This window comes from Euleptes europaea, chromosome 5, assembly GCF_029931775.1.
Source record: "Euleptes europaea isolate rEulEur1 chromosome 5, rEulEur1.hap1, whole genome shotgun sequence".
Lineage (NCBI taxonomy): Eukaryota > Metazoa > Chordata > Lepidosauria > Squamata > Sphaerodactylidae > Euleptes > Euleptes europaea.
Window position 1 is genome coordinate 83,100,417 of NC_079316.1, and position 25,699 is coordinate 83,126,115.

Here is a 25,699-nt window from a genome sequence, read left to right on the forward strand (position 1 = left end):
AAGCCTGCTCTGTGCACTGGGTAACTGGGCTAAGAGTCATGGAGTGTCAGAGTGAACGATCAACAATGATAGGAGAAACTGGATGCTACTGCAACTGTCCTGAGTCGCCTTTCTGTCTGTAATACAATCAGATATGCATAACTTGTTAATGTATCGTCATAACTTGAATCTGGATAAATATCTCTTCCCCAGTATAATCGGGACTCAGAGATTTCTGCCCATTAGGGCCTCTGAGTCAGCAGCTGCAAATAAACTGTTTTCTTGATAACGATCTTGGGTCTCCCTCTCCCCCGCGAACCCCTGTTTTACTGCAACAATATAAACCATGGTTACCCATAGGGAATAATATAAACCACGCTTAAAAAAGGGAAAGGTCCCCTGTGCAAGCGCCGGGTCATTCCTGTCCCATGGGGTGACGTCACATCCCAAAGTTTCCAAAGCAGACTTTGTTTACGGGGTGGTTTGCCAGTGCCTTCCCCAGATCTTCCCTTTACCCCCTGCTAGCTGTGTACTCGTTTGACTGACCTCGGAAGGATGGAAGGCTGAGTCAACCTTGAGCCAGCTACCTGAAACCGACTTCTGTCGGGATCGAACTCAGGTCGTGAGCAGAGCTTTGGACTGCAGTACTGCAGCTTACCACTCTGCGCCACGGGGCTCGCAAACCACACTTGTCCATAGGGAAAAATTATAACCTTGCTTGTCTATAGGGAAAAATGATGAGCTTGCTTGCCCATAGGGAATAGTGGAGAGGACGCTTGCGCATAGGTAGTAGTGGAGAGCGCACTTGCCCATGCTTGCCCATAGGAAAGAAAGGTAGGGTTGCCAGGTCCCTCTTTGCCACTGGCGGGAGGTTTTTGGGGTGGAGCCTGAGGAGGGCGGGGTTTGGGGAGGAGAGGGGCTTCAGTGCCATAGAGTCCAATTGCCAAAGCAGCCATTTTCTCCAGGTGAACTGATCTCTATCGGCTGGAGATCAGTTGTAATAGCAGGAGATCTCCAGCTACTACCTTGAAGTTGGCAACCCTAAAGAAAGGCGACCACACTTGCAAATAGGGAATAATGGAAACCATGCTTGCCCATATTTATTCCCTAAGGGCAAGCGTGCTCTCCATTATTCGCTATGGGCAAGCATGCTCTCCGATGTTCCCTATGGGCAAACATGTTCTCCATTATTCCCTATGGGTAAGCATGCTCTCCACTACTACAGATGGGCAAGCATCCTCTCCACTATTCCCTATTGGGGGTGGGGTAAGTGTGCTCTTCATTATTCTCTATGGGTGAGCATGCTCTCCATTATTCCCTATGGGCAAGCGTGCTCTCCATTATTTTATATGGGCAAGCATGTTTTCCATTATTCCCTATGGACAAGCATGCTCATCCTGTAGGCTTTTTGCCTTCCTCTGGGCATAGAGCTGGGATCACTGGGGGAGTGTGGGGGGAGGTAGTTGTGAAGCTCCTGTGTTGTGCAGGGGGTTGGACTAGATGACCCCTGAGTTCCCTTCCAGCTCTATGTTTCTGTTCACCCAGACTTTTAATTAAGGGAGTGACCTTCTAATGCCACTTTATAATGTGCTTTTAGTATGATAACTTGTTATTTTAAGCCACTCAGTTGTCTGTTTTTTATGCTAGACTGGGTTTTTTTTAATTAATAACATCTTATGTTTTATGTATTTATTTGGTTTTATTTTGTCAGCTGCCTCAGGCAGGTTCCCTGGAGAGGTGACATAAATTTTTTCTAAATAAATAAATATGCATTCTCTCCAAATTCCCTAGTGGTAAATAGGCAAATTAGTCATAGTAGCAAAATGAGCAAAGGATTTGTTGATTGCAAGCAAGCCCAAGGAACAAGCCACCTTCATAGCACTTAGTTGCATGCTTAATCAAACAATTTCTAGGGACACTGTGCTTTTGGAAGTTATCTTGTGCAAGCCCCATCAAAAAGAATGGGGGATACGCAATAGAATGTGTGTGCGCTGGCATTATTCCTTCCTTGCAGAATGGATTGGATCCAAAATCGGTAATTACTTTCAGGAAGATACATTTTTACACTCATGATCTGGAAAGGCCTTATAATACAGACGTGGAAATTAGAAGGCTGGAAAACCCTACAGCAGTGGTTCCCCCCTGGGGGGCGGTGGGATTACTTAGGGGGGCACTAAGAGGCAAGACGACAGCAGGAGAGCACTAGAGGTGGGCCCTTTCAACTGGGTTGTTCACTAATTTACAATTGATCAAGCTATGGCACCATGCTGGCAAATCTGGTGGAAACTATCAGAATTTTTTTCCAGACTTTGAAGAGCTGGTATTCCTGGATCAAGTTTATCAGTTTTGTTGAATAATTTTCAACTAAAAAGTTTTAATTTGATTTTGAATAGATGTGCAATTAATTGTGACTGTATTGAATAATAATAATTATTATTATTAATTTCTTTAGTGAATCATGCAAACCCCTATTTTGAATAATGCTTTTTATAGGATAGGGTAGGGGGTGCTGGGGTTGAGTTTGTGGAACCAAGGGGGCAGTGGCCCAAAAAGTTTGGGAACCACAGGGTTGCCATAAATTGGCTATGCCTTGAGGGCCATTTTCCACCACCAAAATAGTTTATACAGTTACATGGTCTTGACACTAGATGTCCTCATAGCTCACCTCACAATGTACATAAGAACACAAAAAGTGTCATGGACTTTGACACACTGACAGTCAACAATCCATTTTTATCAAGAATAGCATATAAATAAATGACCCATAGGGTTGCCAGGTCCCTCTTCGCCACCAGCTGGAGGTTTTTGGGACGGAGCTTGAGGAGGGCGAGATTTGGGGAGGGGAGGGACTTCAATGCCATAGAGTCTAATTGCCAAAACGGCCATTTTCTCCAGGTGAACTGATCTCTATCGTCTGGAGCTCAGTTGTAATAGCAGGAGATCTCCAGCTAGTACCTGGAGGTTGGCACCCCTAATGACACATGATATGCAGACTGGCTGAAGAGGATTATTTTTGTGCTGTGTTTTATTGACATGCACATATCCCCCTGGGCATTGGTAAGTCGTCATACAAAAGAAATCTTAACTCATACATTCATGCAAAGATTTTTGTAGTATTCACTAATATGCGCACATCTTTGTAAAACATTGCAGACAGAAGGATGTCGATGCAATCTTGCCTTTTCTTTTTCTTTTTCTTTTTGCTGTGCTTTATCAACAAACCAAAAGAAGCAAACGCTGCAGAAACTGTGCATGGCCAGTGCTCTGTACAAAATACGGAATTAAAAAACAGACAATTCCTATTTCGTCCATGCCACTTCAGTAACAAGCCCAGGACAATTAAAACGGCCAAACAAAGGAATAAAATCAGATGAAAAAATTTCCTGAATATGATAAATCAGTTAAAATGGCTCACAGTCGAAGCAGCCTTTTCCCCATATAGCCTTCCCTTTCGCCTCCCTTCGGCTAGAAAAGCAATTTGGCTTGATGCCTGAGAATGCTCCCAGCCAATTGCTGCAATGTTAACCATAAATGTAAATGTATTTCTGTCTCAAAGTGAACTTCCCAGATTCTTGATTTTGGCCATCAGACTTCCCTGCTCTCTCAGTGCTGTCCCGTGTCCGTGTTCTCCCAGTCATTGGATGTAGTGAGTTCTGTTCAAAAGCTCTGAAGTAATTTCCACTCGGAAGTAATTTTAGGGTTGCATAAAAAATGTCCTGACCCTTTAATAGAGGCTTAATGTGTAGTAGGGTTGCCATCTCTGGGTTCAGAAAAACCTGGAGATTTGAGGGTGGACTGGTCACCTGGGAAACCTTAGCCAGTTAGGACCACATTGCCTCTCATTTAATCAACCAGGTGAAACTGTATGGTAAGAGATCAAGATCTCTCCATGGATTGAGGCTCCTTTTCCGTTCACTAGCCCTCTTCAGACATCACATTGACATGAACTGGGAGCCCACCAGCCATGTGCTTTTGGAGTTGTGTGTTCCCCACAGTGCACTCAATACTTGCAGGCCCCACTTTGTGTGACTTGGCCAATGCATGGATTTCCATATGCCCCATCAGCGGTGTTAAATGGAAGATATGTCCCCAATACAATTCTTATTTCAATCAATGGATCACTCCTATCTTAATCAAATTACCTGCCACCGTAACAAAAGACAAAACAATCCCCTTTTTGCTGGTGGATAGAGACCCAAGAACAACATTGGCGGTAGCCAAGTATCTCTCCACCATATTTTCCTTAAAGAAGAAAAAGAAGAGTTAGTTTTTATATGCCGACTTTCTTTCCCTCTTAAGGAAGAATCAAACCGGCTTACAATCACCTTCCCTTCCCCTCCCCACAACGGACACCCTGTGAGGTGGGTGAGGCTGAGAGTGTGTGACTAGCCCAAGGTCACCCATCTGGCTTCATTTTTAGGAGTGGGGAAACAAATCCAGTTCACCAGATTAGCATTCTCTGCTCATGTGGAGGACTGGGGAATCAAACCCGGTTCTCCAGATCAGAGTCTACCGCTCCAAACCACTGCTCTTAACCACTACACCACGCTGGCTCAGAGAGAGAGAGACTGGCCCAAAGTCATTCATCCAATAAGTTTCATGGCAAGTGGGGATTTGAACCTGGTCTCTGGTCCTAGTCCAGCACTTTAACCACTATCCATACTGACTGTCACACCTATGCATGACCTAAGAGAAAAAAGAAATGCCTTAAGGGCACTTACTTCATGTTACTAGCATGTATTTAAAAAGGTGGAGCATTTTTAAGAAAGCAGCATTTGGCTTCCTTTCCCACAGCACATGAAGACTCTGTGGGCTGTAGCCTGTCAAGGCAGGGGCATCTGCTGACTGCCGTACGTATAACAAGCACAGCAGCGCGGGGCATGTTGCTGGAGCATGTGCTCCCTGCCAGAAGCTGCCTGTCACTCATGCTCAGCCCTCCTGCCATGTAACTTGTGTTTATATTAAATGCGGCCGAAGCCTCCTCCTGCGCTGCAAACAGCAGAATGGAATGCACCAGTGGAAGAGACGCAGAGCCGTTGTGGCCACCCAGATCAGAGGGTTTTGTGCAGAAGGCCCTATATGGTTCTGTTTGACAGAGGGATGGGGATGGAGCCTGGGTTTGCTCCTTGTTTGGGAAGCTGATGGGAGGGGAGCAAGCGAAGGAGCTATATAACCGGGGAACTTTCAGTTTCCCACTGCGCCGCCCCAGAGCAGCTCTCCCCAGCCAAGCACTGACAGGGTAAGTGGGCAGAGAACCAAAAAAGGGGTTGGCTGAGCCCTCTCGGGAGTTTCCTGAACAGTTTAGATAAGAAATCCTTTCCTTATTGTATTGGTCAATTATGTCACTGTCTGAAATCTCATGCCGGACGAAATGACTACCAGACAGTTCTAGGCAGGGTTAACTCCAGTCTAAACCCATTGATTTCAGTAACTCTGCCTAGGAGGATCATTCTGTAAACATTGACCATTTGCCTTCAATGAGGTTTGGCATACGTTTGTTGGTGGCAGTCCTGCCACCAGATATTCTGGACAATAAGAGCAATCCTGACCAAGTCTACTCAGAATTCTATTCAGCTTTATTCAGTGGGGCTTACTCCCAGGAAAGGGTCCTTAGAATTATACTGTAAATTGCACCAACCTCAGTGGGACTCAAACCCAAGCCAGGGTGCACAGGATTGCAGCCTTCCCCCCCCCCCTTTTAGGTGCCCAAACCTTTGGCATGCTGAGCTCGTTTTTAATCTCATTGATTTTTATTGGACACATGAAGCATTGGAATTGATGGGGGTTAACTTTGGCTTGGTTGTTCCTTCTGTCTTTTCTACTCCCTTTCATATTTATTTTGCAAAATGCAAATGGTTATAATGTTTACTGGCTAAGACATTTAGAGTTGAGATTTGGTACTGGTCTGTTTTGTTGATATGCTTCACCTATGATTTGGATGAAGGAACAGAAGGGATGCTTATTAAATTTGCAGATGATTTTAAGTTGGGAGGGGTAGCAGATACAGTAGAAGACAGAGCCAGGATACAGGATGATCTTGACAGGCTGGGAAACTGGGCTAAAACTAATAAAATGAATTTCAACAGAGATAAATGTGAAGTTCTGCATTTAGGTAGGGAAAATCAAATGCATAATTATAGGGTGGGGAGAATTATCTTGGCAGTAGTATGAGCAAAAAGGATCTAGGGATCTTGGTCAACCATACATTGAACATGAGTCATCAGTGTGATGCAGTAGCTAAACAGGCAAATGCAGTGTTGGGCTGTATAAACAGAAGAATAGTGTTCAGATCATGTGAGGTGATGGTATCACTTTACTCTGCTCTAGATAGACCTCATCTAGAGTATTGTGTTCAGTTTTGGGCACCACAGTTTAAGAAGGTTATAGATAAGCTGGAATGTGACCAGAGGAGGGCAGCAAAGATGGTGAGGGGTCTGGAGACCAAGTCATATGAGGAAAGGTCGAAGGAGCTGGGTATGTTTTGCTTGAAGAGGAAACGACTGAGAGCTGATATGATAACCATCTTCAAGTACTTGAAGGGCTCTCATGTAGAGGATGGTGCAGAATTGTTTTCTGTTGCCCTAGGTCAGACCAGAACAAGAACCAATGGGTTGAAATTAAATCAAAAGAGTTTCTGGCTAAACATTAGGAAGTTAGTATGGTTTCTCAGTGGAACAGGCTTCCACAGGATGTGGTGGGATCTCCTTCACTGGAGGGTTTTAAGCAGAGGCCAGATGGTCATCTGTCAGCAGTGCTGATTCTGTGAACTTAGACAGATCATGAGAGGGAGGGCAGGAAGGGTTTGGTTCTTGTGGCCCTCTCTTACATGACCAGGGAAATGCTGATCATAACTTTGGGTTTTTTTGGCCATCTTCTGGGCATGGAGGGGGGGCACTGGGAGTATGTGGGGAGGTAGTTGTGAATTTCTTGCATTGTGCATGGAGTTGAACTAGATTACCCTGGTAGTCCCTTCCAACTCTGTGATTCTATGATTCTATGTCACTCTGCCATTAATACACCATTCAAAGCAATTTTTGCTGGGCGGTGTTCTTTCTCGCCAGGCTTTGGCTCAGATTTGTCGCTGGTGTTGCCTTTTACTTCAGATAAAGTGGATTTGCTCTTGCATGAATTAGCTTCTGTGTTGCCTACCTAATTTGATTGCAGCAGATTCTCTTCAAACTTACCTAGTCTAAACAAGACTGCTGGATTGGGCATTTAGCATTTTAGTTCCTGGCTCGCACTACTCAGGAGTAGGAGCTGCATTTATTTCTGGCTTCAGAGCAGGAGGCACTATGTAAACTTAGAAGGGCATAAGTTTTGCCTTGCTTTTGAGTATTAGGCAAAGTATGTGTACCCTGCTGGTGCTACGTAAATGCATAGTGGAAACACATTAGAGGTAAGCAGGGCAGATGATTTCCAGTGCAATATAAAGACAACTACACAGAGCAAAATGAACTTGGCACTGTGGGTTTTCTGCTACAACATAACCGACATAATATAGAATCTCAAACGTGGGATATTCTCACTTGAGATCATGGGTAGATTTACAATCTTTACCTTTCTCTCAAGGAGCACAAGGTGGTTCTTTCCCTTCCCCACTCTCACATCACTCCTGTGAGGTGAGTTTGGCTGAGAGGCAATGACTGGGCCCAAGGTCTCCAGGCAGGACTTCACAGCTAAGTGAGGACTCAGTCCTCCTACACTCTGACCTCTTCACAATACTACATGACATGGTAGCCCTTAGGGTTGCCAACCTCCAGGTGGTGGCTGGAGATGTCCCGCTATTACAACTGATCTCCAGCCGATAGAGATCAGTTCACCTGGAGAAAATGGCTGCTTTGGCAATTGGACTCTAGGGCATTGAAGTCCCTTCCCTCACCAAACCCTTTCTGCCTTCCACAGGCTCAGCCCCAAAAAACTCCAGGTATTTCCCAACCTGGAGCTGGGAACCCTAGTAGCCCTGGGGATGACTCCTTTCCTGGTAGCAGTTATCAGCATGATGCAAAGGAGACCACCTCCTCTGTGTCACTAACCTTGCTTGGTGTGGCACCATGCATGCAAACATCTTTGTTTTGGTTGTGGCGTTGTTGTTTTTTGCCATCAAGTCACAGGCAAATTAAGGTGACCTTGTAGGTTTTCCAAGGCAAGAGATGTTCAGAGGTGGTTTGCCATTGCTTGCCTCTGCATAGCAGCCCTGGTATACCTTGGTGGTCTCCCATCCAAATTCTGACCTGGGCTGACCCTGCTTTGGTATCTGAGATCTATCGATATCAGGCTAGCCTGGGCCATTCAGGTCAGGCCTCTACTCATTATCTACTGGGGACAGGGGAGCTACTGCTCCACTCTATCAAATACATAATTTTGAACTGGTTTGAGTGAGGTTTCTCTGAGTACCACTCCAGGGTTTCATCATTACATGAATATTAGCATTTGATTTTGTCCTTGCTGATTTAATTAAGGTATAGGTTCAGTTTTTTAAATTATTAAAGGTAAAAGGTTAAGGTCCCCTGTGCAAGCTCTGGGTCATTCCTGACCCATGGAGTGACGTCACATCCCAACATTTTCTAGGCAGACTTTGTTTACCAGTGCCTTCCCCAGTTGTCTTCCCTTTACCCCCAGCAAGCTGGGGACTCATTTGACCGACCTCGGAAGGATGGAAGGCTGAGTCGGCTACCTGAAACCAACTTCTGTCGGGATCGAACTCAGGTCATGAGCAGAGCTTGGCCTGCAGTATTGCAGCTTACCACTCTGCGCCACGGGGCTCCTCTTTTTTTTAATTATTAGCTATTTTAAATAATCTCTTGTGAACTATTTCATTTATATATCGTTCATTGAAAAGGCTTCCTTGTTTGCTTTTCCTTTCTGCTAACTGTACATATCAAGCTGCCTTAGACAGCTGGCATATCAAGATCAGTATTTTCTACACTGGCTGGCGGGGGCTGTGTGGGATTTTAGGCAGCAGTCTTCCACATCACTTACTGATCCGTTTTTAATAGGAGACACAGGGGGACAGAACCTAAGACCTTCTGGGTTCACTGAGCAATGACTGACTGGCTGTTTGACTAATCCTGCAGGTTCCTGCCATGTCCACCTCAGTCTGAAGGGTACTGCAGGCCCAGAGCCTGCTCTGTAATGACATGGTACCTGTGGCATTCTCCCTGGAGGGAGGTTTATCTGGCCAGCTCATTTCAGATTTTTAAGAAAAGAACAAAGACCCTTCACCTTCCTCATAACCTAGATTAGCACCTGCTACCTATGTATTGCAATTTTATCCCATCCTTCCTCCAGAGAGCTCAGACCAGTGAGCCCGGTTCTCTCTTCCCTATTTTATCCTCACAATGGTACTGTAAGGTACATGAGTCTGAGGGGAAAGCGATTGGTCCAAGATCACCAAGTGAGCTTCATGGCAGAATGGGAATCTGAACCCTGGTCATCCAGATTATAGTTTGGCCCTCTAACCACTATAGCACACAGTCTGTAAGACTTTTGACGTGAACAGCACAATCCTATGCATGCTTTCTTTTCAGAACTGAGTTCCCCTGAACTCAATGCAATTTACTCCAGAGGAAGTGTATACAGCATTTAGGGTTGCCAGATCTCTCTTCACCACTGGCGGGAGGTTTTTGGGGCAGGGCCTTAGGAGGGTTGGGTTTGGGGAGGGGAGGGACTTCAATGCCATAGAGTCTAATTGCCAAAGTAGCCATTTTCTCCAGGGGAACTGATCTCTATCGGCTGGAGATCACTCGTAATAGCAGGAGATCTCCAGCTATTACCTGGAGGTTGGCAACCCTAATAGCATTGCAGTCTAAATCTGGTGATTTTGGCCTTGTTGATTGTTATGCTTTTTCTTCCTTCATGAATTGACTTTTGTGGTTTTTAACTGCATTTTTCAAATTGTAGATTTGATGTGTGTGTGTGTTGTTGTTTTTTTTAAAATGTTTTATTCGATATTAAGTGCTGCACAGGGAGCTTGTTCACCTGAAAGCTTGGGTAAAAATATCAGAATTCACCCTCATAATACATCTCTGTAAGATCCTGCTGGCAGTGTATTTCCAAGGAACCTTGCTTTGGCAATACTGTGCTGGGGAACTTGGTGTGCTGAAATCAGTTTTAGATCTTCCTGGGAACAAGAGACAATTAGCAGTTAATTGCATCCCTTAATCACCCAGGAGAGATGCGCATTACAGGTTGGTTGCATCAGCTACTGTATGTTCTCCTCCCTGCTCTCTGGAGCATCCCGAGGCTTTAAATCAGAGCTGGGCTGGCATCAGAGGGAGCTCCAATTTCCTCCGATTTCTGAGCTTTGTTACTAAATATGGCTTTCCTGCAGAGTTCACCATGCTCAGACAGAAACGCTGCACTCCCCCCCTTGCTCCAAGGATTTTTTTGGCTCCGTTGGCTGAGTTTGAGCAAAGCCCTTTGACCTCTCCAGTTCCATTCCAAAAACAGACTTTTGACAGACTTTGTTTCCTAATTAGGAAATGGTTTGTTCCAAACGGGCTCGAGGCATTCATGTTAGGTAAAGTTCCTGTGTCTTAGAGCAAACGCTTACATAAAAATAGCACCTATCCCAGATAAAGTTATCGTTTCAAACATTTCCTTTGCAGTAAAAGGATATTCTTCTGAAACTGAGATTTATTTCTCAAATTCTTTGACCCAAGAGCTTCAGGTGAGCTATTACAAATTCTCATTTTATTTTGTTTTCCCAGAAACTCTGTGAGGGTTGTTAGGTGATCGGTGTGGGGGGCGGGGGGGGGGGGAGAGGAGGAGACCTTCCCAAAGCTATCTGCTGAGGATCTTCTCATCCATTATGTTAGGTGTGCACCTAAAAATGTCATCTGTGAATGTGACAGATATTGCAAACATGAGCATCCTCATCAGGGAGGAAGGCTAAGCTACATTTGTTGAGCGCACATTTGCAGTGACAACTCTTGGTTTGCCAACTGGATCACACAGCAGATCCCCCGAACTCTTCATAATTGGTTATCCTGCTGGCTGACATTAATACAGAGACATCCGTGGAAGAGCACGGGGTTCACTGATTCAAAGTTTGCAACCCCATGCTCATTTACTTGGGAGTACATTGAATGCCATTGGTCCTACTTCAGAATTAATGTGGAAAGGGTTTTGTTGCAAAGTGTTTTCCCTCTTTCTTCAGAATCTGTTCACTGTTTCTTCAGGTGAGATGAGGTACTGACATTTTAGGCTCAGTATAGCCTTCTGCGTAGGAACATCTTTATATAAGGAACTTATGCTATCAGGACCTGGTGCATGGCCCGTTTAACCCTTTGAACTCAAGTGTAGGTCTGGAATTAAGGAGGAGAATAATAGTATCAGAATAATAGAATCATAGAGTTGGAAGGGACGACCAGGGTCATCTAGTCAAACCCCCTGCACAATGTAGGAAATTTACAACTGCCCTCCCCCCACACCCCCAGTGACCCCCACTACATGTCCAGAAGATGACCAAGATGCGTTCCCTCTCATCATCTGCTTAGGCTAAGTGATGTTAAGGTTAAGTGATGTTATGGGTGATACTTAAATTAGCAGGAAGATGTGTAATCCTTGCAAATAAAAATTGCATCAAGAAAAATGAATCCTGATGTTGTGTATGTAAATAGTTAGCGCTGGTAAGTAGGGGAAACCTGGGGAGCTTGAGTCCCAACGAAGGCTCCTAAAACCTGCACATGCCATTGGCTACCTGGGGAACTGTTCCCGGAGTGGCTGCAGGCGGCCAGGGGGGGATATAAGCAGGGCCGGTTCACTGAGTTCTCCAGTTCTGTACTCGTTCTGGATAAAGCGGTTGTTGTTGGAACTCCGTCTCCGACCTCGTGTATCCTCCCCACACAGACTTAACACCTGAAAAATGTAAAAATTAATCAAATTGAGGTTAAGGGGGGATATGATTGCTCTCTTTGAGTATTTGAAGGGCTGTCACTTAGAGGAGGGCAGGGAGCAGTTCCTGTTGGCAGCAGAGGGTAGGACCCTCAATAATGGGTTTAAATTGTGGGCGGAGAGGTACCTGCTGGATATTAGGGGGGGAAATTTACTGTAAGAGATGTTCGACAGTGGAATCAGCTATGTAGGGAGGTGGTGAGCTCCGCTTCACCGGCAGTTTTGAAGCAGCTGTTGGACAAGCGCTTGACAGGGATGCTGTAGGCTGATCCTGACTTGAGGAGGGGGGTTGTATGGCCCCTTCCAATTCTATGATTCAAATCTGTCTTTTTAAATATTTACTCTAGTTTTGCTAATTGCAAGAAGAAGAACAATGCAGGGCATTGAAATGCCACCCCCAGCCAGTACCACTGAAAAACGTATGCAGCTACCCCTCTGATCTCTAAGGTTTTAGCAAACGTTATCTGCATAACTTCAAGCCTATATTCATAGTCATAAGTGATGAGGTTAAGCTCTGTGTTGCCTACTGTTCTACGTTCTAGAAACATTTTATTATTTTGCATTGGTTTTCTCTTTATAGGACTGTAACTGTGTGGAGGGTCTGAGAAAGTTGCCATAGAAGATGTGTGAAGAAGAGGACAGCACCGCACTGGTTTGTGACAATGGCTCAGGACTGTGCAAGGCGGGCTTTGCTGGGGATGATGCTCCGAGAGCTGTTTTCCCTTCCATCGTGGGACGTCCCCGGCACCAGGTGAATGATTGGTTCAGGTGCTTGATTACTGCTTCATAGAGTAAACAGGATAGGTCCATAACAGTTAATGGGGAGGAAGACTTATCTTTTTCTAACCTCACCCTCCTCAGACCATTGAGCTCTCTTCAGTTACTGCTTCGTAGAGTAAGCAGAACAGATTCATGGCAGTTTATGGTTAATGTCACCATTCTTAGATCATTTATTCCAGGCTCATCCACTTAAAGGATACAATGCCCTTACTCATTTTCAGCTTGACTATGAGCAGCCATCTTGGATGTCAGCCATCTTTTGTTGGAATCTGGCCACTTTCTCCTTCTGCCAGGGTCAAACTATTTTACACATAGTAAATACTTCAGCGCTTGTTTTGCTGAAGTGGGGTGGGTGACTCAACTCAGTATATTTAGTCAAGTTAAAAATGGGTGAGAACGGAACCAGAGTAGCCTGCATTCTGTCATCACAAGAGCAGTTGATAGTAGAGGTGGGTATGAATCCCGGAAGTACTGTGTGCCTCTTACTAAACCACAGTGAAATTAAATGTGAACGTCACAGCCCAAGGAGGCCCCATAACTGTAGAGGGATCTGGAAATCCCAGTGAGGGGGTTGTGTATGTATAGGCTAGGTGTTCTGCCCAACTTGACCCCTTGTCTCAATACTATAACTGTGGCTAGTGCTGCATATTTCCTGGGTTTGATAATCATTGGAGCATGCAGCAGACTAAAACAAGAGTCTGATATTGTTAAGAACTAACACAATTTATTCCAGTTTAAGCCTTTGCAAGTCAGAGGTCACTTAATCAGGTTGCATTAAGTTAACACTGGAAGGCCTTTTATGCAGGGAGGTTTCCCCGTGGCCACCCCCACCGACTACTTTGGGGCTTCCTTTTGATTATGCATACCTTATCCGCCAGTCAGAGGTCACCTTACTCTCCCCACACATTTTGCCTGCATTTTTCAGATTCTGGAAAAAACAGCATCTGGAAAGCATGGGCAAAATGCACAGGGAGAGCAAGGCGACCTCTGATGGGCGGGAAAGGCATGCATATTCAAAAGGAAGCCCCGAAGCAGTTGGTGGGGGTGACTGCAGGGAAACATCCCTGCATAAAAGGCTTTAGAGAATTAACAGAATATGCTGTTATTCAATTATTTTAAAATAACTAGAACTCTCACTTTAAGGCTGAAATCACAATGTTTGTCACTAGATGGCTTTTTTCCCATTTGTGTCTCTGAATTTGTCCTCACAAAAGAAAAGAAACTGGTGCTACGGCTGAAATGCTTGTCAATAATCCATATTTAATACATAATTCTGTCGGGCATTGCATTATGCACTTTAGATTTAGACAGTTTGTCAGCTTCAGGTTCTTCTCTAACATGAAATTTTTAAAAAAATGATCTATGGGGCATCTTGTGTGCTGTTGACTTTACTTACTGCAAAGCTTGAGGGAGCCATCTTTTGTTTCTCTCTCTTATTAGGGTGTGATGGTAGGAATGGGACAGAAAGACAGCTATGTAGGTGATGAGGCTCAAAGCAAAAGAGGTATCCTGACGCTGAAATATCCCATTGAGCATGGAATCATCACCAACTGGGATGACATGGAGAAGGTATTTAAATTGTATGTCTGAAGTTCTGCAAAAGAAAAGGGCCCTGATCAAACTGTAGTGAAATCAGTGTTTGTTTAATTACTTTTGCAAAATAAAATATGTTTTCCTGATTTGTGCAAGCCTTCTAGTGCATGTCTTCTTGAGGTACATGACATTTTAGACTCAAGTGGTAGATACACACATGGGTACAAATAGGAGGAGGGTGAGGGACAGAAATGATCACGGAGTGGTAATTTGAAATAACAAGACCCTTTACTTTGTACCTTGCACCTGCCTTCCGTTGTAAGCTTGTGTTTGCGGTAAAAAAATTAATTTTTACTCTTGAGGATTTTTTTCAGTCAATAGCAAGTCACAATATAAATAGCAAGTCACTTTCTCAGGCCATTGCTACCTAGCTTCTCCCTGCTTGGCTCCTGGGATATTGTTATCAATCTATCTAATTCTTAATGTGGCCAAATCTGTGGATACTTAAATCCAGAGAGTGGAGGCATGAATAGACAGATCTTTCTAGCTCTGAGTTTTCAGAAAAATCTGAAATCTAAAAAACAAAGCAAAACACTGGGGATTAAAATCCCTCCAAACTATAAAAGCAATGCCCATAGCTTTAAGAAACAAATGCCCTCAGTAAGTCCTGCTAGGCAACAACATATTGTTGCTCATCTTCAAGATTTTGTTTCTGTCACTAAAAGGTTGGGGGCAAGGGCAGGACCCTTACCAGGGCTGATTTGACCTTTAGGGGAGGACTAATGGGGCCAGGACCATCAGCAACCACTGTGTGACTTGCTACCACACAACTTTCATGACTCACCCAAGCCTGGCTGCTTGCTACAATTCAACTACAGTCACTGTATGAACACCTGTGTGGTTTAGTGATTAGTGTTTCAAACTGTGATCTGGGAAACCCAGATTTGAATCACTACTCTGCAAGGAAGCTCACTGAGTGACCTTGGGCAAATTATAAGTTTTCAACCTAAGTTAACTCAAAGTATTGTTGTGAGGCTAGAATGGAGGAGAGAAGAGGGGGGAAATGAGGTGCCCCCATCAAGTCTTTATGGATTCTCCACCATGCAACTGGGCCCAGCCTGGAGGCCAGCACTGTGCAACTGGGACGTAGTTTTCCCAATTAGAGATTTCCAGTGGAAGGTTAGGGAGGAAGGCTGAAGTCAGGGGGACAGATAAATGTAGATTGGTTGAGAAGGAGAGAAGGAAGCAGGAAAAGAGAAGAAGCTAAGGGGGCTTTCAGAGAAGGGATAGAGGAAATAGTGGGGGAGATGAAAGTGAGATGTCCCACGCATGTCTTGCATGTCCCCTATTTGTAAGATCTCTGATTCTGGGAGGAGGAGGACAGTGACTACACCACTGAAGCAACTGCCATTCCTAACTTACCAGTGGAAATGCACCTGAAGAAGAGCGGCATTGCTTTTGGTATGTCCATTTGGAGAGTGCAGCACTATTTGGAAATCATATTCTGAGGCTGAGATAATCATGCTGTGGTTTTCTTCAATCATATAAAAATGGTGGGAAAGGACAGGTACCATTCTACACTGTTGAGCCTGGATGAGCTATGGTAGATGCATGTCCCATGGTGAGGATTGAGGCATTGGGATTGGAAGAGAAAGCGGGAAGGCAGCATGGTATAACCTGTTCTTATCAGATCTCGGAAGTTAAACAGGGTTGGTACTTGGATGGGAGACCACCAAGGAGAATAATTGCAAACCACCTATGCTTCTCACTTGACTAGAAAGCTACTTGCTTGGGTTGTCGTAAGTCCGCTGCAACTTGATGACATGTAAGTACTAAGAGGGAAGGAGAGTAAGAAATTACAATGGCATTTCAGAATGTTGTAAACCCCTTTGGGGACCTGATGATTAAAAAGTGGGAAATATAATAAATGTATACATCTTTTGATTGTTCTTTTTGAAATGCTGTAAGATTGTTGCATATAGTGTGCATTTATTGGTCTTTGACCGCAAATAAAATTTAATTCAATTCAAATTCAAGATTGTTATTTAGGCTTAGACGACCCCATATGAGTCACATTGCTCAGCTGAATATAAAATGTTGGCAGGTTTTTAAAAATGTATTTAGACGTTCCACTGTTATTGCAGTTTCAGAATTCTGTTAAGGGGTGGTGGTTGTGGTGTTAATTATTGTGAGGTTAATGAATACTGGCTTGATAATAATAATCATCATCTTGCGTTTTATAGATTTGGCATCATTCTTTCTACAATGAGCTGCGAGTTGCCCCTGAAGAGCATCCAACTCTGCTTACAGAAGCTCCATTGAACCCTAAAGCTAACCGAGAGAAAATGACACAGGTAAATGGCATAGTCCAAGTTTTTGGAGGAGTTGATTCTCTGATTTTGGTTGTTCCTCTTTTTGTGTTGAGGAAAATGATCCCTATCATGCTTCAGTTGTGTACTCCCGTTTTCTCTGAGGTGAGACATGAAGAGTACAGGTTATTCCAACAGTCCTAGTCTCTTGTTGCTTGCTTACTTTGATACAGATAGTCATAAAATTGTCCCTGTCTGAATTTGTTCTGGATTTTTTTAAAAAAAATTATTGCCAGTCTTCAAGCCTTGGCACCAGTGAGTTAGCCATTCTTCCATTTTTGATTTCTGGACTTTATATCAATGTGCATGCAATTTTCTGTTCACCTCCCCCCCCCCCTCCAAATAGGTAACCAATGCACATATATACATGTATACTGGCTACAAAAAAAAATAAAAAATATAACACAGTTGTTCCAGCATGATTATATTAACACTCTGTGTTGCAGAGTGTTTTCAGCAATGTTCATAAATGTTCATGCGTGCTGTTAACTTGGAAGAAAGAAAAAGATGTAATCTGAAGACTGCAGCAAGCTACGCACGCACCAATTCCAAAGTGAATTTTATAAATTCTCCACGTTAAATTGGAAAAGCAGGCAAAACAGAATGCAGGGCAGAGCCAACTCACATAACAATAACAAAATGGAATAGAATGGGAATGTTTAGTCTGGAGAAGAGGAGGTTGATGGGGGGACATGATTGCTCTCTTTAAGTATTTGAAGGGCCGTCACTTAGAGGAGGGCAGGGAGCAGTTCCTGTTGGCAGCAGAGGACAGGATTCACAATAATGAGTTTAAATTGTGGGCGGAAAGGTACTGGCTGGATATTAGGAAAAAATTTTTTACAGTAAGAGTTGTTTGACAGTGGAATCAGCTACCCAGGGAGGTGGTGAGCTCCTCCTCACTGGCAGTCTTTAAGCAGTGGCTGGACAAGCACTTATCAGGGATGCTCTAGGCTGATCCTGCATTAAGCAGGGGGTTAGACTAGATGGCCTGGATGGCCCCTTCCAACTCTGCAATTCTAAGAAACAAGAAAACAGTGTTCTAAGAATACCTAAGTAAGAGTTACAAAGTATGACCAGTACTATGAGTTCTCCCCACAATCCAAGTACTACTTAACTGTGCGGCTTGGGAGAGTGTCAGATTGCTTTCATCCTGAGTCAGTTTCTACTCCTCTTGAAAGAACCGACAGAACCCGCTCCACCATTGTCCTACTACATGCCACTTGTTTGTTTGCTGACTCTCTACATTCAGGTTCTCTACTGTGGGGCAAGCATCCTAAAGAACAGCCATGTGGGTTTCATTGCCTTGATGTCTCATCTCTGTCTGTGGCTTGTTGTTCACTGAACCCCACTACTGCTTTTCCTTCTTTGATTGGTAACCTTAGTTACTTTATGATGGGTAGCCGTGTGGTCTGTCAATAACAGTAGAAAAGAGCAAGAGTCCAGTGTTTCTGGCAGGATATGAGCTTTCATGAGCCACAGCACACTTCTTCAGATGCAGCTAGAATGTGAGTCCAGATGCAGCTAGAATGTGAGTCCATCTATCCTTAAGTAGAAAAGAGTGAATTAGACACCCGATGGCAATGTGAATGTCAAAAGCAAATAAATTACATTAGTTGCTGAATTACAACTAATAAATAAGCTCAAGACAATGCATTATCTTGGACAGAATAGAGATGTGGGATTCCTGTCTCATTAAGTAAAGCAAAGGTCCCCTGTGCAAGCACCGGGTCATTCCTAACCCATGGGGTGACATCACATCCCATCGTTTACTAGGCAGACTTTTGTTTTACGGGGTGGTTTGCCAGTGCCTTCCCCAGTCATCTTCCCTTTACCCCTAGCAAGCTGGGTACTCGTTTTACCAACCTCAGAAGGATGGACGGCTGAGTCAACCTTGAGCCAGCTGCTTGAAACCAACTTCCATCGGGATCGAACTCAGGTCGTGAGCAGAGCTTTTGACTGCAGTACTGCAGCTTACCACTCTGCGCCACGGGGCTCCTGTCTCATTACCAATGCTAATTTTTCCATGCCTACTACCCCTCTGCATATCACACCTAATCCAATCATGCCTGCCAATGTCATTTACTTGCTTTTGACATTTACATTGCCATTGTGTGTGGAATTCACTCTTCTCTACTTATGGATCGATGGACTCACATTCTAGCTGTATCTGAAGAAATGAGCTGTGTCCCATGAAAGCTCATACCCAGATTACATCTTTGTTAGTCTTTAAGGTGCTACTGGACTCGTGCTTTCTACTGCTCTTGGTTGCTTTGATAGCCATGATTACGTCACTGGAACCATGATCTTAATGTAGATTCGTTACTCCTTAACATACTTCACTAGCCATTACAGTCAGGGAGTGGTTAGGAATAGTAACGGAATAGATAATTTCTAAATGTTTCATTTAGCTGAAGAAGTGGAAATTTCAGTTCATGTTTTTAAGATAATCGCATAGCTACTTATATAGGTCTGATACAAATTCAACTGTCATGGCTTCTCCCAAAGAATCCTGAGAACTGTCGTTTGGCAACGAAGAAGGAATGACTGTTAAACCAGTTCAAGTTTGTAGTGTAAAATATGTCCAAAGTGGTGGGTGGTGTTCTTATTCCTCATGAAAGATCTTGTCATGTTGTACATGAATGATGACAGCTGCTGAGACTTCCTTGTTAGTCATGATTTGTACTGATTCATGCAGCGGATTCATCCTACATTTGCATTTCTCTCTCTCAGGACATTTAGAATTTATTGTTTAGAAGGACAGGAGAAATCACTTAAAACTATGCTGTCAATAAATACCGGAGCAGGCCCAGCTATTTTGTCAGCAGCTTTAATATAACAAGTAGTGTGTGGCTGTCCTCGACAAGGGCCAAGGCTCTTTCGGACCTGGCTTCGGCCTGGTGGAACTCCCTTCCTAGTGACATCAGGGTCCTGTAGGATTTGAAAGAGTTCTGTAGAGCTATCCCACCAGGCTGACAAGTGAGGGCAATCTCAAGTTGTCATCGGTGCTGGGATCCCTACTCTCACCTTTAGTTTTATCAATTATGTGGGGCACTGACTGCTCTACTGGGCCCTCAGTGTTTTTATTAGGGTTGCCAACCTCCAGGTACTGGAGGAAAAAAAGGCACCACTGTACCAATATCAAAGGATAAGGAACTTAGTACAGGAGTGAAACATACAACGAAGTGCAAAAGTACAAACTTTATATGCTACAAAGATTCCCAAGAGTAACAAGGTGTCTATATAAATAATACACCAACAGTAAGGACAAACATAGTGGCTATGTACAAAATCATAGAGTAACTACGGTATGTACAAGATCATGGAATAAAGTTACTTTCTCATAGCATGTCTTTCTATGGTAGATAGATAGCCTCCGAATGTGAGGGATTTGGAAAGAATCCCCCTTCGTGGCATGTTGCTGACTTTACCCCTTTGGGGAAGCTATACAAACTTGGCGGCTTGAAACTTTACCCGGAACGGGAATTTGTTTATACATATGATTGTACAAGAGATTTTTGAAGGACTGATGAAGAGTTGCTTTTTGGAACTCGAAACGATCGTCTCCTCATTGTGAAGTCTCTTATCTTTCCGGATCCCTCACGTTTGGAGGCTATCTATCTACCATAGAAAGACATGCTATGAGAAAGTAACTTCTCATAACATGTCTTTCTATGGTAGATAGATAGCCTCCAAACGTGAGGGATCCGGAAAGAAGAAGAGACTTCACAATGAGGAGACGATCGTTTCGAGTTCCAAAAAGCAACTCTTCATCAGTCCTTCAAAAATCTCTTGTACAATCATATGTATAAACAAATTCCCGTTCCGGGTAAAGTTTCAAGCCGCCAAGTTTGTATAGCTTCCCCAAAGGGTAAAGTCAGCAACATGCCACGAAGGGGGATTCTTTCCAAATCCCTCACATTCGGAGGCTATCTATCTACCATAGAAAGACATGCTATGAGAAAGTAACTTTATTCCATGATCTTGTACATACCGTAGTTACTCTATGATTTTGTACATAGCCACTATGTTTGTCCTTACTGTTGGTGCATTATTTATATAGACACCTCGTTACTCTTGGGAATCTTTGTAGCATATAACGTTTGTACTTTTGCACTTCGTTGTATGTTTCGCTCCTGTACTAACCTCCGGGTACTAGCAGATCTCCTGCTATTGCAACTGATCTCTAGCCAATAGAGATCAGTTCACCTGGAGAAAATGGCCGCTTGGGCAATTGGACTCTATGGCATGGAAGTCCCTCCCCTCCCCAAACCCCGCCCTCCTCAGGCTCCGCCCCCAAAACGTCCCACCGGTGGCAAAGAGGGACCTGGCAACCCTAGTTTTTATGCGAATTACGCACCATCTTGTTTTATTTATTCGTATGGTTGCATGGTTTTAATAATTTTAATGGATGATGTTTTATTGGTCTTGTTGTGTTTTTGTAATGATTTGTTACCCGCCCTGAGCCCGGCCTTGGCCAGAGACAGAGGGCGGGATACAAGTCCAAATAAATAAATAAAGACCAAACAGTAAGCAGTACTGTTCCTTTGTTTTACTATTTTTCAGATTATGTTTGAGACTTTCAATGTACCAGCCATGTATGTTGCTATTCAGGCTGTTCTGTCCCTCTATGCTTCTGGCCGAACAACAGGTGAGTGTCATTGGATTAAGGACTTTTAAAAATAAACAACAGCCAACAGATATGGGCCCCAATGCTGTTGGTTTTGTGTCCTCTAAAGGGATCGTACTTGACTCCGGTGACGGTGTAACCCACAATGTGCCAATCTACGAAGGCTACGCACTGCCTCATGCCATCATGCGCCTGGACTTGGCTGGCCGCGATCTGACCGACTACCTCATGAAAATCCTGACAGAGCGTGGCTACTCATTTGTTACTACTGGTAAGTGAAGCACTTGTTATCAGGTTTTGCTTGGTGTGTCCTATTTCTAGAGTTTTGGTAGTCATTATTTTAAAAATGCATTCTAGTCTGTATGTTACAGCAATCATTTTCAAATGTTTCTGTTTTCGCCGTTCCCTTTTCTGCTGAGGGTTCCTTGCATATTATGTTCTTGGGTGTATGATCAATTCATGTGGAGTATTGTTGGATTGCAGGACATTGCCTGAAATTCTCTGATGCTATTGCAGGGGAAGATGGGTTGATTGCCTTACCTGCCTGCAAACAGTGATTTTTCTCATTGAGAAATTTGCTATAGGCTTTGGGGAAAAAACCAGTTCCCCAAAACATGTTCTAATCACAGCTGGATTAGACTGAGCAAGAATTGGCTTTGATGCAGAGATAGTCAAATGCAACAAGTTGATACAGACAGGTAGAAACATACACATGGATCGTACTGAGACGTAGATTCATATTAACATGGATGAAAAGCAGCACTCCCCTTTTTAATGTTTATTTATTTTTGAAAATCAGCTGACATACATTAATTTCTAACTAACAAACCACACTATTTTCTGCATTACTTTACCACTAAATTTATATCTAATTAAGGGTTTCCAGTTTTCGTCTTCATATTTTATCGGTCCATTCCTTGGGGGTGCGGGGGGGGGGGAATCGCGGCAGCAGGGATGGCACAGCTGAGAAACCATAGAGTCCACCTTCCAAAATGGCCATTTTCTCCAGGTGAGCTGATCTCTGCAACCTGGAGATCAGTTGTAATAGCAGGAGATCTCCAGCAACTACCTGGAGGTTGGCAACTCTAATTAAACTATAGAAAAACAATACAAATACCAAGATAAAGCCATATGATTGTTATGACTGAGGAAAAACTAGTAGGTCTTGTCATGTACAGATCTTTATTTTGAATCCCAACTACAGCTGAGCGTGAAATTGTCCGTGACATCAAAGAGAAGCTCTGCTATGTTGCCCTGGACTTTGAAAATGAGATGGCTACAGCTGCTTCTTCATCCTCCCTTGAAAAAAGCTATGAGCTACCTGATGGCCAAGTGATCACAATAGGGAATGAGCGTTTTCGCTGCCCAGAGACCCTCTTCCAACCCTCTTTCATTGGTAAGATCATGTATATTGTCCCTTAGCCAGTTATGTTAATGTTCTTGCCCTGTTCGGTTCTGAAATTTAGTCTCTTCATCCTCCCTACATACAGTTCCAAATGTCCTTCTTCAGCTTCTGCTTAGTTCTTATTCTGGACCTATTCAATGCATATAATACTTGAGCAACCATATTGGGCAATGAAAGCCATTTCTCAGTTTATGGATTTTGCCACCATATATACGTTTGACAAGGAGTCACAGCCATTCTTAATGCATGCATCTGTTTGACATACATAAATAAACTAAAGGGTTGATTAGAAGTGCCCACACTATCTTAAGAAAAAACTAAGGATGCTTCTGAAAATTTCCTCATCCAAATTGCTCCCTGGAGTTTGGAGTTTTCAAATTAGATGGTCTTATTTACCAAGTGGAACGAATGCATTAAAAATCTTCCACTGTTCCAATTTTTTGTTTCCAAATGGCATACAAAGCTCTACGCATGTGCATTTCATTGCATCTTCTCATTCCTTCAGTTCATTTGGATCACTTGCAATGTTGTCAGTATGCGTGCACACGTCAATAAAGCTCTGCAAAAAAAGCACTCCTTATTCTACACACAGTTGCATCAAAATTCTTTTACTGTGGTGTAATCCAAGGGTATTTCACCAGCTCTCCTTGTAACGCATTTGCTGAAACCATTACAGGCATGGAATCTGCTGGCATTCATGAAACCACCTATAACAGCATCATGAAGTGCGACATTGATATCAGAAAGGACCTTTATGCAAACAACGTCCTTTCTGGTGGCACCACTATGTATCCTGGCATTGCAGATCGGATGCAGAAGGAGATCACTGCCCTCGCACCCAGCACTATGAAAATCAAGGTACCCCAGGATCGTTCATTATTGTTCAGGGTGACAAAGAAAGCCAGCTGTAGATGAACTATTTTAGTATTATATTTTAGTATGTATCAGCCATTTCAGTATTATAATGCCACCAAGTTCATTCAGAAATAGGAAAACTCTCTGTGTAATGCTAAAGAAGACAGCTCATCTTGTTCCCAGAAAAACAGGAACTGGGAAGCTTGAATCTATTGGAAGACCCAGAAGGTCAGCAATGATTATTAAGATGATTTCCCTTTTTTTAATAAATTAAAAGTCCTCAGATGATCCCCTTTATCTATAAGTCCCATCTGACCTATGGTGACCCCTGGTGGGGTTTTCAAGGCAAGAGACATTCAGAGGTGATTTGCCATTGTTTGCCTCCACATCACGACCCTGGTATTTCTTGGAGGTCTCCCATCCAAATACTTGCCAGGTCCAACCCTGCTTCGCTTCTGTGATCTGAAGAGATCAGCGGAGCCTGGGCTATCCAGGTCCCCTTATCCTGGTCAGACTTACCCCAAGTTTTTGAGGTTTTCTAAGCAAACAAGCCAACAACGTGGCAAATTATAAACCTCACCACATGGGTGCACTTTTCGCAAGAAAGCTGAAATATAGCAGGTCTAAAGAAACGTGGTTTGGATCCACCAGAGCGTTTCCACAGTTAGGAGGATTTCTACCTGCAGAGTGCATGATCTCCAAAGTGCTATTTTTTTGATAAATTCATATTTTATCTGTATTTTATCTATTTTGTTAGCAATTCTTGAAAAGCAAGGTTTAGATTTTTGGAAACGTAGCATAGAAATGCAATATGATATTTTCTGGTCTGTGCAATAAATTAATTATTATGATGATTATAACCTCAATCATGCTGAGATTCCAGGAGTAGCTCTCCTTACCTTTGTCAGATGCACAAGTAAGTATAGATTTAAAAAATCCTTCTGGCAATACAAGTTTCATCATAGGGGCAGCTTAAGCAACACCCTTGAATGAACATTCTTTATGCAATACAGTCCAGGGTAACCTGTTGCCCAACATTTTTGCAAGAATGCTTATTTCTCTCTTTCCCCTCCCCCCTTTCCAGATTATTGCTCCTCCTGAACGTAAGTACTCCGTTTGGATTGGAGGTTCGATCCTTGCTTCCCTTTCCACCTTCCAGCAGATGTGGATCAGCAAACAGGAATACGATGAGGCTGGGCCATCTATCGTACACCGCAAATGCTTCTAAATTTCTTCCTCCTGTTCTCTCTCTCTTTGAGCACATTACTGTGAATGTATTCAGGAATAATAGCATTCTTATATATCTCCATTCCCAATACTCTCATTATGATGTCTCTTTGTTTCCAATTAGATTTATGTATAATTTGAGGGGCGGGGGAATAAATCTTAAAATATTATGTGCTAAGTTCTTTTTATTTTTCACAAATAAAAATTCCCTTTGGCTTCTCTTGTTGCAAATCCATTCCTTATGGAACAAAAAGAGTCTGGCCCAGCAGGTACGTACAGGATTGACTAATACTTGTGTATTAGTCATGAAAGCTAAGTAGAACGTTCATGTTCAAAGACAGTGAACTTCTGAATATCTTATTCTACAACGACAAACAATGGAGATCTGTTGTTGGCATGCCCTGCTTTGAGAAGAAGCTGGCCGGCCACTGCTGTTAACAGGATGCTGGACTAGATGGATCCTCAATCTGATCCAGGGCTCTTCTTAGGTTCTTATGACAACTGTAGGGAATGCTCCTAAGAACAGGAAAAAAAATTAGTAATGAATGCTTCCTGTGAATAAAAGTGCATACAGGGATCCCCAAAAGATAGATTCCTCGGGCATGGGAAAGTTCTCCTGTAGGGAGATTCAGCCTCATTAGTGCATTTTGGTGACAATTTCTGGTACAGTTCATACTGGAATCGGTACTAATATTTCAGCTTTGGGGTTGAAACTAGTGGTTTTGATAAGGCTGAAATTGTTTTGGAATATTCAAAATATTTACTAATAGATGGAAAGTAGGGTAAGGATTTTTCAAGTAAGTCTTCAAGATTTGTAGCTTCATCAATATGGGCTACCAAAAAAAAAAGTAGATAGTATTGCTGTGTGGACTGACTCTTAATATTTCAACCTGAAGCTCAGAATGAACTTAGAAACATTTTTATTTGTAGTCTTCTTTCTGCTCCTTTGATAGTTTTGCTTGTGCCCATTTTGAACACTTGGTCACTGCAGTCAAGATAGGTAGGAAGTTCCAGGAGTTGCTCCAAATT

The 25,699-nt window shown here is 43.2% G+C and overlaps 1 protein-coding gene across 1 annotated transcript; it reads left to right on the forward strand.

Moving 5' to 3' along the window:
• The first annotated feature begins 5,161 nt into the window (after positions 1–5,161).
• ACTA2 (actin alpha 2, smooth muscle) lies at positions 5,162–24,728 on the forward strand. Its single transcript, XM_056850207.1, has 9 exons — positions 5,162–5,218; positions 12,455–12,625; positions 14,095–14,223; positions 16,431–16,541; positions 21,120–21,204; positions 21,293–21,454; positions 22,388–22,579; positions 23,265–23,446; positions 24,528–24,728. The coding sequence occupies exons 2-9, from the start codon at positions 12,497–12,499 to the stop codon at positions 24,669–24,671; spliced, it is 1,134 nt and encodes a 377-aa protein (XP_056706185.1). The 5' UTR covers positions 5,162–5,218; positions 12,455–12,496; the 3' UTR covers positions 24,672–24,728.
• The last annotated feature ends 971 nt before the right edge of the window (positions 24,729–25,699 follow it).

Coding starts and splice junctions, on each gene's coding strand:
- ACTA2 (XM_056850207.1), top strand. CDS start 12,497: ATGTGTGAAGAAGAGGACAGCACCGCACTGGTTTGTGACAATGGCTCA. Junction 16,542..21,119: donor ACCGAGAGAAAATGACACAG/GTAAATGGCATA, acceptor ACTATTTTTCAG/ATTATGTTTGAGACTTTCAA. Junction 21,455..22,387: donor CTACTCATTTGTTACTACTG/GTAAGTGAAGCA, acceptor TCCCAACTACAG/CTGAGCGTGAAATTGTCCGT.